The sequence below is a fragment of the Protomyctophum parallelum genome, assembly GCF_964188405.1.
Source record: "Protomyctophum parallelum genome assembly, chromosome: 16".
In the NCBI taxonomy this organism is placed as follows: domain Eukaryota; kingdom Metazoa; phylum Chordata; class Actinopteri; order Myctophiformes; family Myctophidae; genus Protomyctophum; species Protomyctophum parallelum.
In genome coordinates, this window is record NC_139711.1 from 26,434,132 (window position 1) to 26,447,618 (window position 13,487).

At 41.7% G+C, this 13,487-nt stretch overlaps 1 protein-coding gene across 1 annotated transcript; it reads right to left on the reverse strand.

Moving 5' to 3' along the window:
* Positions 1–939: 939 nt before the first annotated feature.
* Positions 940–13,183, reverse strand: slc49a3 (solute carrier family 49 member 3). Its single transcript, XM_083785533.1, has 10 exons — positions 12,685–13,183; positions 10,162–10,320; positions 8,838–9,054; positions 8,167–8,243; positions 7,474–7,611; positions 4,645–4,761; positions 4,206–4,358; positions 2,894–3,051; positions 2,477–2,577; positions 940–2,249 (listed from the first exon to the last, which is right to left on the reverse strand). Exons 1-10 carry the CDS (start codon positions 12,859–12,861, stop codon positions 2,047–2,049), a joined length of 1,500 nt encoding a protein of 499 aa, XP_083641659.1. The 5' UTR covers positions 12,862–13,183; the 3' UTR covers positions 940–2,046.
* Positions 13,184–13,487: the final 304 nt, after the last annotated feature.

The window sequence follows — 13,487 nt, forward strand, 5'->3', positions numbered from 1 at the left end:
ACCTACTGCAGCAAGGCTGACCTTGCTGTCTGAGATGTCTCTCGTAGCCTAACTAAGTATGCTACAGATCAGGGAGTACACATTACATATCAAGTACACTGTCTCACGTTCAAGTACACGGACATGGGCGATCATGATTATAACAGTTTGTACTTCATTTGTTTTGAGATGGATTAGACTCCACCTCCACCATGCCTCAGCTAGCAGCTGGCCCCAGTGACTTGAAAACATTTTTATAATTCATATTGGGACAGGTTTCCATAGTTTATGAAACCGTTCTTGCTTTGTTGCTGTTGCTGGGCATAGGCAACACAAGACAGTCCTTTAACCCATTGATGCCTGAGGCCGAATCTGGGAACGCCTTCTACGGCCTGACCTAAGGTTTCTGAAAATCTTCAGATTCATTCTTTTTTTTTTTATCGTTATGTTGCTACATGTATAGCAATAGCTGATGACACGGAGAGCGCACGGGCATCAAAGGTAGAACGTACAGGTTGCACCAGGCATCAATTGGTTAAAACTCAGGGAACATTATGGTCAGTGCACTCACTTAGCCTGCATGACTATCACTGCATGGGCAGTTTTGTTTTGCACCGGCAGATTAGTCTGGTCCCCAGGCTAGCACTCACTGCCTGGAGTCACCAGGCACCAACATGTCCATACACGGACAAAGGTGTCCGTGGCAAATGTTTGATTTTCTGTTTTACAAACACCACTATGTTCTTATTTCTGAATGTCAAGTCTCCAGGTTTGCTTCAGAATGTGTAGGACACACATTTACTACTATATATGGCACATTAGGAGTCCGACTATTAGTGGTTCTTCTCAGATGTTTTATTTGCAAGGACCCCCTTGTGTTCAAATGGAAAAGAAATGGACCTGTAAGGCCTCAAGACACACTGTTCAGGCCAAAGCCTATATGTGGCATGCATGCGCTAGGCCAGCGGGCGCCCCGTAATTTTATAGTTTAACCACTTTCAAAATGTTTCACTTTCTTTGTTTTTATTGCTGATCTACATGCGTGTAGATCAGGGGTGCCCAAAAGGTAGATCGCGATCTACCACTAGTAGATCACAAAGGCTGTGCAGGTAGATCACAGGACATGTCCCTAAAGAATATTTAATTTAAATATATAAAAAACTATTTTTGCCATCTGCCACTTGAGTTAAAGGGTTGCTGTGCATAAACGTCTGTATCATTACAAATTAAATACAAAGAAAACACTAACTATTAGATTACCCCCCTCTATTTCCCATTCCAAGTGCATTTGTCCTATAGCCTACTGTATGACTAATGCCAGCGCCGCTATGCTAAAGCACTCTCAGGTAAACTATTTTCAGTAATGGTGGGTAGATTTTGTTGAGCTGATCATTTTGAAAGTAGCTCTCACGTCATAAAAGTGTGGTCACCTTGGTGTAGATCATATTTCTTTGCTGCCAAACACCTTAGTACAACAAAATATATGGCTTAAGAAGTGGTTAAATACTGTGTTGGTACCAACAGTGATTGCTTTTTACTTGTTATTCCATATAACAAAGGGCCAGGCAGGCACTAAAAAAGGTTATACAAAAGTATTTACACAGGAATGTATCTATGCATGAAGAAAACAAACAAAAACCTTTAGCCCTGGTGTACTGTTGTAGCACTCCATTGTTCCTTCTCCCCGAGATGAGGTAAGCTAACAGTCAGTTTAACTATACCTTTGCCAGGCATGCTCTCTCCCCTTTATGAACATCCAATAACCATCTCCATTTCTTTGGCATGTTGTGTGTTATTCTCTCAGTGGCAAATTGGGTCAGTGTTCAAGTAATCTGGCTTGGAGAACTGCGACAGGGTGAAGGATGTGAAGAATACAAAAGGCTCTGCCTTTTGGGTCCCACCACTTAATAAGGAAACAATGACTTTGGCAACACAGCTTTCTTTTTCAGTAGAAGGCTAATAGGCAGACAGTGGAAGTTAAGGCTCTGACGGGATCCGATCTTAGATCAGCTAATAGTTCCTTTCAGTCCTGGCAGAGGACTTTACCACATCAGCCAGTGGTGTATTTCACTTTATACACTCTGTCTTTATGTCTGGGGGTGGGCACTCTGGGGGGTATCCATCCACACTCCAGATTACTGGGCTACGGTCCTCGGTGGCGGTGCCTTTGATTTGTGCCTCAGCATCCAGTCGCTTGTATCTCGTATTGAAGAAGATGATACAGCCGCAGGCAGACACACTAAACAGGCCTGCCATCACCAGCACGGAAACTGCAAGAGACAGAAAAAACAGTCAATGAAATACTTCACGTCCAGTCCTTCCTCCTGCATCAGATACCCTCCTCCATACTTTCCTCAAATGATGAGAATGACAGCCTAACCCGGGTGTCCCAATAAGGCCACCCAAGCTGGCATGGTTTGTAGTCAAGGCACTGCATTGTGTCATGCCATCTCATGTTACAGTATGTCATGTCATTACATGTTAGAATGCACCCTACCCTTCCAGGACTGGGTATCAGTTGAACAGGTAGCAATAGGAGAGCTGACCCGCTTGGACAGCGCCTGAAGGAGCATTATGTAGAGAACTGACTGAATCTGTCTGGAAAAACACAGTGAGAGCACATGACAGTTATAACCAGTCAAAGTCATCAACATGCACCTTGCAAATATAATTTTGCAACTACAAAGTGTAAAATCATCTGCTAGAGAAAAGAAAAGGTACTGGAGTTACAAAAAATAAGCTCTGCGCACTCAAATCTGTGCACAATCAATAGATTTATTTGCAAGTTTAAGTCTACTGACCTTCTTCAGGCAACTACAAAGTTTAAAACCACCAAACAGCCCATTGAAAATGACAGGAAAGCTCTGTGTGTGTAGGACAAGAATGTTATAGCTTTTCTTGGAGACAGTAATACCCTGATATGAAGATGAGGCCGGCAGAAGTAGCTTCTCCAACAGGGTAGGAACATTCCACGGACAGCTCCATGGCCACCGGGTAGATGGAGAAACCGAAAAAGCCGAATAGGGAGCAAATGGCTGCAATGGCTACTTTCTGTCCCTGCATCTGAGAGACCTGGTGGGTAGGAAGTGAAGGGGAAATATTTCATGATCGATAATCAGGGCAAAAGCACCCTTTCATGCTGCGTATGTCTAATGTGCGGCCGAGCATAGACATGGTAACTGCCTGCCTCTGATTGGCCTACCGACACTGCCCGTCTCGACTGTCCTCCGAGATGCAAGGTTAGGTTACTCCGTGGAGGGAAAATAATACAAGAGGATATTTTTGTAGAAGAGCCAAACTAATGTACGTGTACGATGTACTATGATTTGATTTGGGTGTGTACTTCTAAATAAAGTGTTAGTGTTGATTATCGTGTAAACTACTACTACTACTATTATACTAAAAAGGATAAAGGTGAAGGGGAAAAGAGACCTTTTTACAGTACAATACTGTTTCACGTTTACACATGATACATTACACAATAATCAACACAAACACTTTATTTAGAACACACCCAAATCAAATCATATTACGGCGTAAATATTCAATCAATCAAAGCAAACGGCATAAACAATATTAGTTTGCCTCTTCTACAAAAATAAAACTTAAAAGTTACAGGCAGTTCTCTTGCATCATACCGATACCGTATTATTTTCCACCACCTCGCAACAGAGATCAGACTATCCAGTCAAGAGTCAAGACGGGCAGTGTCGGTAGGCCAATCAGAGGCAGGCGGGCGTTACCATGTCCATGCTCAGCCGCACATTAGATATACGCTTTCGTGCTCACTATCTGCAACACCAGTCAAAGTTTGAATGTCCAGTTTGTGTAGCAGAGCAGCCCTGCCTGTGCCAAGTGTGGTGCGCATTAGAGCATCAGTGTACCTGGAGGAACCTGGGGTGACTATTCTCATAGCAGACCTCAGAACTGTGTTTGTGCCAAGATTCTGTGCGGATCGGAGAAACGGTGAGCCTTGCAAGTCTGGATGTCGGTCCACCCACCCTCTGGGCAATGGAAACTAGTCCCCAGCACTTCTTTGTGTTATCCTTTTAGCCTTAATGTCTGATTGTACTACGTGCCATAAGCCGTTTACATTCTTTACTAGTAAATTATTCAATAAATCAATCAATAGGTAATTTGGATATATGATAATATATTAAAAAGAGTTAATTAATCTATCTGACTTTATAACGTGAAAATGTAACCCTAGCCGTTTATTTCCTCACCACAGCAAAGGCAATGCAGGCCAGAGCAGTGAAGCTCATGTTGATTTTGGTGACTTCCACAAACTGTTTGGTCTTATCCACGTAGACACCCAGGATCCCTGCTCCTACAATGCCGAACACAATGAAGAGACCTCCACACAGGCCAGAGAAGTCCTGTAAACACAGCCAGAGCATGAACAAAGTCAGTTTCCCAAGGACCAAGGATGAGGACTGAGGAGAAATCATTAAAAGAGCTTTTGCTTTGTGCCTAGCAAACATTATCCTTGGCTTGACCTAGGATCAAATCCCACAACGGGGCCTAATCTGCATTCATTGCCCTTGTCTCCAGAGCAGGTTTATAGAAAAGCATCAATCTATCCATTCAATATCCAAATATACAGATACATACATATACATAATTAATCACGTTAGTTGCTATTGTGTGCATAATGTCACTTACATTGGTGTATCCTTTCACACACAGGATCTGTTCGAGCAGCGTAGAGAAGCAGGTAAACACAGCGATGCCCGATCCGAAACACAGTAGAAGGATGAGGTATGCCTTGTTTTTCAGTAACTACAGGGACACAAATGCAAGTTTTCATCAGTCCTGCAGGTCACAGCTTTTCACTTCTGACAATTGAAGCTGCCATCTAGTTCCATTTTAGATGTGTATTGCTCAGACCTTCATCAGGCATCATGCCTAAATGTAATGCTGTAAGTGAAGACAGTGTGCGGGATCCCTTTTTTTTCTACTTCACCAGTTCCAGTTATCCAACGCACCCGTTTTGATTGAACACAAGAAAGCCACAAGAAAGCCGTTAGGCTTGTTTCCGTTGTGATCCTTTTGGGGAAAGGGGACATGGGGATGTGTATTGCTGTCAGCCACTTGGGTCTGCCTGTGGTGTCTGTCTGTGAATCAGCCAGTGAGCTCATCTGTCTGCATTATGCCAGTCTTTCTGTTTATTTGGTTAATCTTTTTATCAGATTAACCACATAAACCCTAGCAGTCCTATTCTGGGCATGTCAGAATTAGTCAACATTCCACATCTTTAAAAAATAAGTTATTTTCTTATTTTCTAAGTTTTTAGTCGATAGTACAGTGGAGAGACACAGGAGACAGAGTAGGGGAGTGCCATGCAGCAAAATTGTCTAGCCAGCCGAGAATCAAACAGGGCGACTTTCAGGTCGCCCTGAAAATAACATATCTACGGCCCGGACGGTTAGCTCAACAGTCTGGGCAGGCTGTCAAGCCAGTCGGACGGCGTGCTGTGGGTTTTATCACAGCTTCAAATCAAACATAAACACAGACCATGCTCTTGTTACCGTCTTATTTTTAGATTTCACGTTTGCTTACAATTCAATTCAATTTCATTAAAACATTAACCAACTTTACCTGAGTTAGTACTGTAAGTTGGCTTATCTAAATTGCACATTTAAAATGTTCAGAAACCAATTTCTAAAGACTATTTTCAAGCGCACTTTCTTAACCAATCCAAATTTGAAAATGCCTTACAACGCAATGACATCCTGACTGTGACCAAACTAAATATGTAGCGTGTTGTATATAATAACCAATTTAACCAGTTGATTTTCATACCTTCCTCGAATATCAAACAAACCACAGTATGCTTTGTAAAAATGATCAGCGGTGATAAGCCGTAAGACTATTGGGGTGCCATTTTGAAGATCCGTTTTACAATGAGGTAATACATAAATTGCCCTCGCTCTGCGCACAATGGTATTATGAAAAGCATATCGGCCCATGTTGAACGCACTCGGCCCGTGTTGAACGCACACACATATGGCATACGGCGTTCCTGAATATTTTAGCATTGTGGGAGTGTCCATATGTTAATTATTTTCGCTTTGCGCAATTTGCTATTAAGCCCCTTGACCTAGAAACACTCAGCACATAACGATTAGACGTGGGTCTGACCACCTCATAAACGCAACAAGCACTGTTTGATTTTACACTTGAGCGGCTCTGGGAGGCTGCTAGAGTGTTGCCATGTCTGTTTATTATAAGCGGCTTCTTTTTCTGTAAGGTTGCTTGTAAATATTGGTAGTTGTACTATTTTGTGGTTGCTTTTCTTGTTTTTAAAGTGGTTATTTGGGCTTTTCTCCTAATGTTGTTTAAACCAGTGATCCTCACACAGCACATTCCCATGTCAAGGATCCCCAGATGAATGCATTTGCCCAACTAAGGACGGCTAATCCAAGAATTAAATAAAAATTTTCCAAGATTAGATTAGACTCACAATGCATCACATTCATTCATTAAAACTATGAACTCTGACTGCAGGGGGATATATATAATGATCATTATAACAATGTGCAAGAACATATTTAAAAATAAGGAAGAACTTTATATTTGTGGACAATCAAAATATGTTTTTTTATTTTAATGTGGTGTCATTAAAATTAATCTGGATATGGCAGACTCACTATCTAGAAAATAAAAACATGGCACTTCATTTAAAATAGGTTGCAGACGCCTGTTATATGCGCTTATTTTTATAGACCCATTTACTTGTTTCTATGAGACATGGCAACAGCGGCCATAAGAAACGGCCATAATTCTTTCATTTCTCAACCTTAAAAATAAATAAAAACATCTCCATAATCCTTGGGAAGTTTGCTTTCATATGCTGTATCACACCCGATTCAAGTCTTCTTCAATAAAATGCTACGAGCGAAGACAACATTCAACTCATTCCTTCATCATGACTTGAATGAAATAAAATATAATAAACGTTATTTTACTGGTGTTTTTCAATAGAAACAAATTATTTTGAGGCATAAAGGTGACAGCATGCAGTGCAATAGGAATAATTAACCCAAATGTGACAAAGTCATGTCTTCTATGGTGCCAGCCTGAAGAAATGTAATACCACGATCCCCAAAGTGCGCATTCCGTATGTGACATCAGCTGACTGGTAAAGAGAATAGTACGGACATGTTGATTGGGTACGTCTCAAACACGCCTTAAACACACCCATGACTAATTCAAGGCCGTTTTGCGCAATCCACGGGGTGTCGAAAGCGCTTCTTAACATGCCCAAAATTGCAATATGACATACAACACGCCCCCAGCTCATAAAACTGTAATATGATTAGTAATATTATTTGAAGTCCTAAATGGCACCCTTGGTGTCAGTCTGTAGTAAGCCTGTCTAAACATCTGTCAAGTTAAATATTGTATTACTGTATTTCTCTCAGTCTCCCAGTCAGTGAAACAGCCTGTTGGCTTGTTAGACTTTCAGTCAGTCTGTGTCTTTGTCCGTACCAGTTTGATTCCCTGTATGAAGGGTTCAGAGTTGGAGGAGTCAGCGCTGGCAGACGGTGGTGTTGGCGGGGCACTGCTCTGTAGCCCCACTGTTGCGAGTACACAGGCGATGACTGCTGGGACTGCATAGATAAACAGCTGAGGGGACACACAGTAATATAGTGACGAATGGATATTATTATTATATTAGCACTTGTGGTAAAATACATCATAGAGTGAAGCTCAACAGCGAAGGTAGGTCACCCAGTGGTATTGCAGCTTCCCATACTCAAACAGACATACATAGAGAGAGAGAGAGAGAGAGAGAGAGAGACACACACACACACTGCTGCATTGTCTGCACACACACTGCTGCATTGTCTGAAGGAAGCCAAACCAAAATGTGTTACTCTCATGTACCTGTACATAAGATGTAACAATAAAGTACAAGTACAACCTTTAACCACACAAGAGCTTTTTACAATAGTGTTATACATCAGACAAACATGCACAATCATGGGAGTAGCCAGTCTACTGATGTGATCTTATCACACACAAAATTATTTCACCCACTTCTTATACCTGTAAACCTCTGATGTGACCACAAAGTATATTTATTGGGCCTGGGCATTGGGAGGCTATATCAAAGGGTCAGTAAAGTTCACAATGCAGAAGCCATTATGGACCCTATGGCGAGCTTTCAGTCTGACTCACCAGCAGAGGAATACTGTTGTATGTCCCAACAACATATGGGGAGAAGATGTTAGCGAACAGGAGGCCCAGGGGATTGGCTGAGGAAGAAGAAACGAGAAGTTTCAAATGAGAGATTTGGTCAGTAATATTATCTATATGTACTTTCATTCCTATGTTTAGAACCCATGCAATCTGCTCATACTTCCTCTTTTACCGGTATCACTTCTTCTCTTGAAGGCTGGCTCTAAATCACAAATCATCTAATTATTTCCACAGCAAAATCTTGTGTGACAAATAGAGTGATAAATAGCCTTCTAAATTCTTCTGGATACTACAGTGATACATTTTTTTGTGGGAGACCCAATAGCCAATACACACATTTCTCCATCCCAGGGTTTCTTGGGATGGACCCTTCCAGGTCTGTAACTCTGAGAGTACAAATGGAACCAGATACGGGTCCATTTGGTTCCACTGTGTACATCCTTGGAGTTATGGGGTTCCTTGACATTAACGTCCAGGCAACTAGGCTGCTAAGCCTGACAGCATGTCGCAGGTTCGATTCCTGATCCCGACGACCTTTGCTACCCATCTCTCTCCCCATTCCCTGTCAGCTTACTGTACACTATCAAATAAAATGCAGACAAAGCACCCCCAAAAAAGCTCATTCAACGAATCCCTTACAAAACACTCACACATGGAGGCGATGGTGTTGGCCGTAGCACGCTGATGCTCAGGAAACCAGAGTGCTGCCAGTTTGGTGGGGGTGAAGACGACCAGGGGCTGGGCCAGGGCACACAGTGTCTGGCCGGACATCACCATGACATAGGGGTCCTGAACACCTATACTCTTTACTACACCAAGGAAACGCAGCACTGCACCCAGCATGTTCAGCCAGGCTCCCAGGATCAGCTGGAGGATTGAAATGAGGGGACAGACGGGGACACATTTAGCAGAAATATGTGGTGTTCACTGTTGCTCAGTGATGCTGGATTGGTTTGCAAGTAGGAAGACATTGCTCAACAATAAAGCACACTGGTGCGTTTTTTCAGCTGCCTAAATATAAATATCAGAGTGAATTTCGGGGGACGTAAAAACTAAATTGACCTCACTTTATACTACTACTTTTGGATCCGCAAAACGCAACGAAAAGATGCACCAGTGAGGCAGTGACAGTGTGCAACCGGCATAAATCTGTATTAACCATTATCCACTGCAGGCTTCATAGCCTGGTTTATACTTAAAATGTAACAAATGTTGGATAATCAATTACCAAAAGGCTTTATTGTTTGCATTTGGAACTTTTTTTTTAAAAGAGTTGTGTGACTGAAATGCCTCTGTCCTGTCAGATGTTTCCATCTGCCTTTTTCTCAACTACTGTTCTCTCGCCAGTAAACAAATGTGTGCATTTTCTGCACATGGTAAATAAACAGAGTCTGATTATACTCATGCTTTCATATTAACCTCCAGTCCTGTTCCATAATTTCTTCCAATCTCAATATTATTTTCTGCTTTGCTTCATTCCCTGGCTCCGGTCAAGGAATCTGACGAATGGAAAGGTCGCCAACGTCATTTTCTCTACCCTGCATAATATTTCCAACCGGCAGATTCGTCACACTGGGTGGCAAACTGCAGCCGAAACTCTGGTGGAATACATTGGAGTTAATGGAGCTGAATAGACAAGCATATGAACAAATATATCTTAATGATTGAGACCATTGTAAAATAATCGCTTCTGGAGACATAACACATTATTGTCTGCTGTGTTGCTTTTCGATGTGTACACTGTGTACATTTATAGGAAGTATCTAAAGAACACAAAGTGCCACCGATGAGCATCATGGCGTCATGACGCATCCCATCGTCCAGTCACGTCCCTTCCTTTGGTCAGATTCCTTGGCTCCAGTAGTATAATACCGGAGCATGATAATAAAGAAACCACTGAGAACACTGGAACTACCAATCCCCACAACTTTACAAGTAGAAATTTCTATTCTTTGAATTTCTTTCCATTCTTACCGTGAACCGTAGCCCAACAGTGTCCAGCATCCAGGTGGTTCCAAAGCTGAGTGGTATAGCCACTACCATGTAAACCAGAGACAACCAATTTATTTGGTTTAGAGATGCCTTCAGGTACTGGGCAGACTGGTCTGCTACTGGAGCAAAGGTCAGCCATAGCTGAGGGGGAAAGAGAATTGTTGTTACTGATTTAGTTGGGGACAGACAGGCCTACGAGTCAGTCACACTCAGCAGTCAGTTGAGGCTCTGAGGGGGGAACTGTTTGACATCCGTATTTATCAGGGGGATGTACAAATAAGATTCAGGCATACATAATATATGTAAGCCTACAAGATAGTAGAGTAGAGATAAAAAATAACGATCGGGGAGAGGAACACAGAAGGAACACAGAAGACAACACTAATTTAAAAGGCTGAAATGTGGAATGCTTAAAATGTAAATAATAGGCTAGGTGCAAATAATAGGCTAGGTGCAAATGTAAGACATTATCGAAAAACTGGATACAGCGTCTAATACAGTAGGTAAGCAAAAAAGGATGACTTAAATTTGTATGCATGTGGTCATGTGATGACCGTGTAAGACAGGGGTACAATGATCCATGCTGCTCTGTCTCATGACCTGATGTGAGTCGTGAAACATCTTCACATACATACACACACACACACACAACAACAACCTTACAGGGTACAAAGGGCAGCTTACATCAGCTGTTTGGCGGGGGAAAGAGCTATGAAGAGTCAAATCATAACTATACACCAAGGAAAAGGACAATATGATGAAGCAATAGGATGTAATTATACTCTTATTATGTCCCTGTGATCAAGCCTTACGTACGGTAACTATGAATAGGCCCTAATGGCACTATGAATACAACTGACAACAGAAACGGAACTCAGAAATGCTTTTTTGTTTCTAGTTCATATTTGAAATCAACTATATCAGACTTCATATACTTTATTTATCAGAATTAAGTAATCTGTATTCTGCGTATATGCCTGCTTTTGCCGAATGTTCGCCTATTATGACATGCCGTGCCCAGAATATGGATGCTAGGGTTCTGTGGTTAAGTGTTTCTAAAATACAACTAACGCACGTAATGTCCATAAAATCACACAAGGTTAAAGCAATAAAAACACTAAGCTGAATAAATGTGTATTTTCCTTTACTAATTTAGTATAACTCTGAAGTGCAAAGGCTACAGACAGGGTTCTTCTTTTAAGGAGAGGCGGGCGGAACCAATCAAATGGAAGTATTATGTTTAACAAAGCACTGGGACAACAAAAAAAAGTCCCCTGATACACTTCACTCTTTTGTTGGCATTCAAGAAAATCTAATTTATGCGGTCAAGTTGAAGCAGGGCACGTCAGCTGATGTGTATACACAATGGTCACCACTGTTCTCACATAAATGTGTCCTGCATGCCATTATAGGTGTGCACATTTATACACTACAAAATAGGGTCGCAATCTTGTGTACCAGTAGTTTATTTGGTCTAACACTTGATTTGATTTGTTGTAGATATCACAAAGATACTGTATCTGTCAAAGCACTGTTTGTCACCCAACAGAAAAAGGACATTTCAAGAATATTTTATTTATAAAGCTCATAAGTAGACATTCAGGCAGATGATTTTACACCAGCTGAGTGTCTTTTGTAGCTCTGGGGACACCACAGAAATGATGGTTACCTTGGTGACAGCAGATCCCCAGGGACTCATTGGTGGGGTAACTGGGGTTAGGGAGGGGCTGAGTTTGTTTGGCTGCATTTGCCCTCAGGGCAGGCACACTTGGCTATACAATGACAATAGCCCCAGGGAGTGATATCATGTTCTGTGACACACAAAAAGGTGTACCAACCACATCATGGCACCAACTACCTTTTGTTTAATGATGAATTAACCCTGACAAATTATGCGAATCAAACCTCACAATATTATTATGCCAAAGTACAGTTCATTGGTCATATGCTAGATTTAGATAAGATATGACCAGAGGTCATGCAGAAATACAACATAACCAGATTCCATCACATAATTATAAACACATGACGCCTCACGCCTGGCATACTTGTAAGAATAATCAACCTTATAGGCTACTTGATGTGTACATAAGATAATACATTCAACATTAAACTGGATTAAAGATTAGGTGCCTTGTTTGTCGACTCTAACTTTATTAGATTATTTAGATTTAGATCAACAATTCGTTCTATTGAAGGCAATGGCATCCACTTTTGTCTCTCACCCCGGTTCGGCATCATCATTTGCCTGAATGGCTCGTGCACTGTATTTCATTTAACTACCTGGTAATTTAACAAACTAGCAAAGTTCGTGGATTAGAAATGACACCCGAAACGAGTCACACGTACGGTACAAGGAGAGTTACACGAAATATGTCTGGGATTTCCCGACACAGACTGACACCGTTGACTGCATAGTTTTATTGATTGATTTATTTATTAACAGTTTGCAGAATGGGTACATTTCACATGAAAGCACAACTCAATACAAAGACTGTCACTCACCGCTGCGTTGGAACAGTTTAGCAGACACAGCACGAACAGAACGAACCATCTCCTCTTGTATACTTTGAACACCAGAAGTTTCTGTAGCTCGTTGTTGTTTGGGTTTCCTTGTATCACCGAGTCGTTGCTGCTATCCTCGGCTGAGTGCTCTCCTTCTCCATGGTCCTCCTGGTCCATGAGTGATTCCGATTATGTAAAGGCACACTTATTAGTCTCGTAATCGTATAGCTATCTATCGAAACATTGTAATGGTTGTAAATGCTGACAGATCATCAGTGCTGTATGAAGAAAATAATATCCACTCGAACTGTTTCTTGTGCGTTGATGTTGCTTAATATGTGTTGTCATCCCAAGAAAGAATGTGTGTAGGTTAAACACACCCGACCGGTTTGACCAGAATGCCGCTCTGTTTCCAGGTCGGTTGAAGCAAAAACACAAAAGCACACCGCCTGATCCTGATTCATAGAACATCATAAGCAAGCTAGTAGACAGCCTACTGTAGTACAACCCAGAGTAAGCTATTAAGATAGTGGCGACACGCTTTGATCTCGCCGCAAAGCAGGGTGGACTATAGTTCCAAACATTGGAACTTAACTATCCCATTGAGATAGAATGAGCACTTTCGCATTCCAATGGGAGTCGCTAGTGTCGCCACTCTCTTACTAGATTACTCTGGTACAACCATAGTGTACAACGTGAACAGCACACTTGTCTTAGCGCCTGTTGTATTCAGTATGGATGCAGCAGTGTTGCCATATTTTGTGGGAGAAATAAGCAACCAGGTATATGAAAACAAGCAAAGA

Coding starts and splice junctions, on each gene's coding strand:
- slc49a3 (XM_083785533.1), bottom strand. CDS start 12,861: ATGGACCAGGAGGACCATGGAGAAGGAGAGCACTCAGCCGAGGATAGC. Junction 8,244..8,837: donor CAACACCATCGCCTCCATGT/GTGAGTGTTTTG, acceptor CTTCTTCCTCAG/CCAATCCCCTGGGCCTCCTG. Junction 3,052..4,205: donor CCTGCATTGCCTTTGCTGTG/GTGAGGAAATAA, acceptor CCTACCCACCAG/GTCTCTCAGATGCAGGGACA.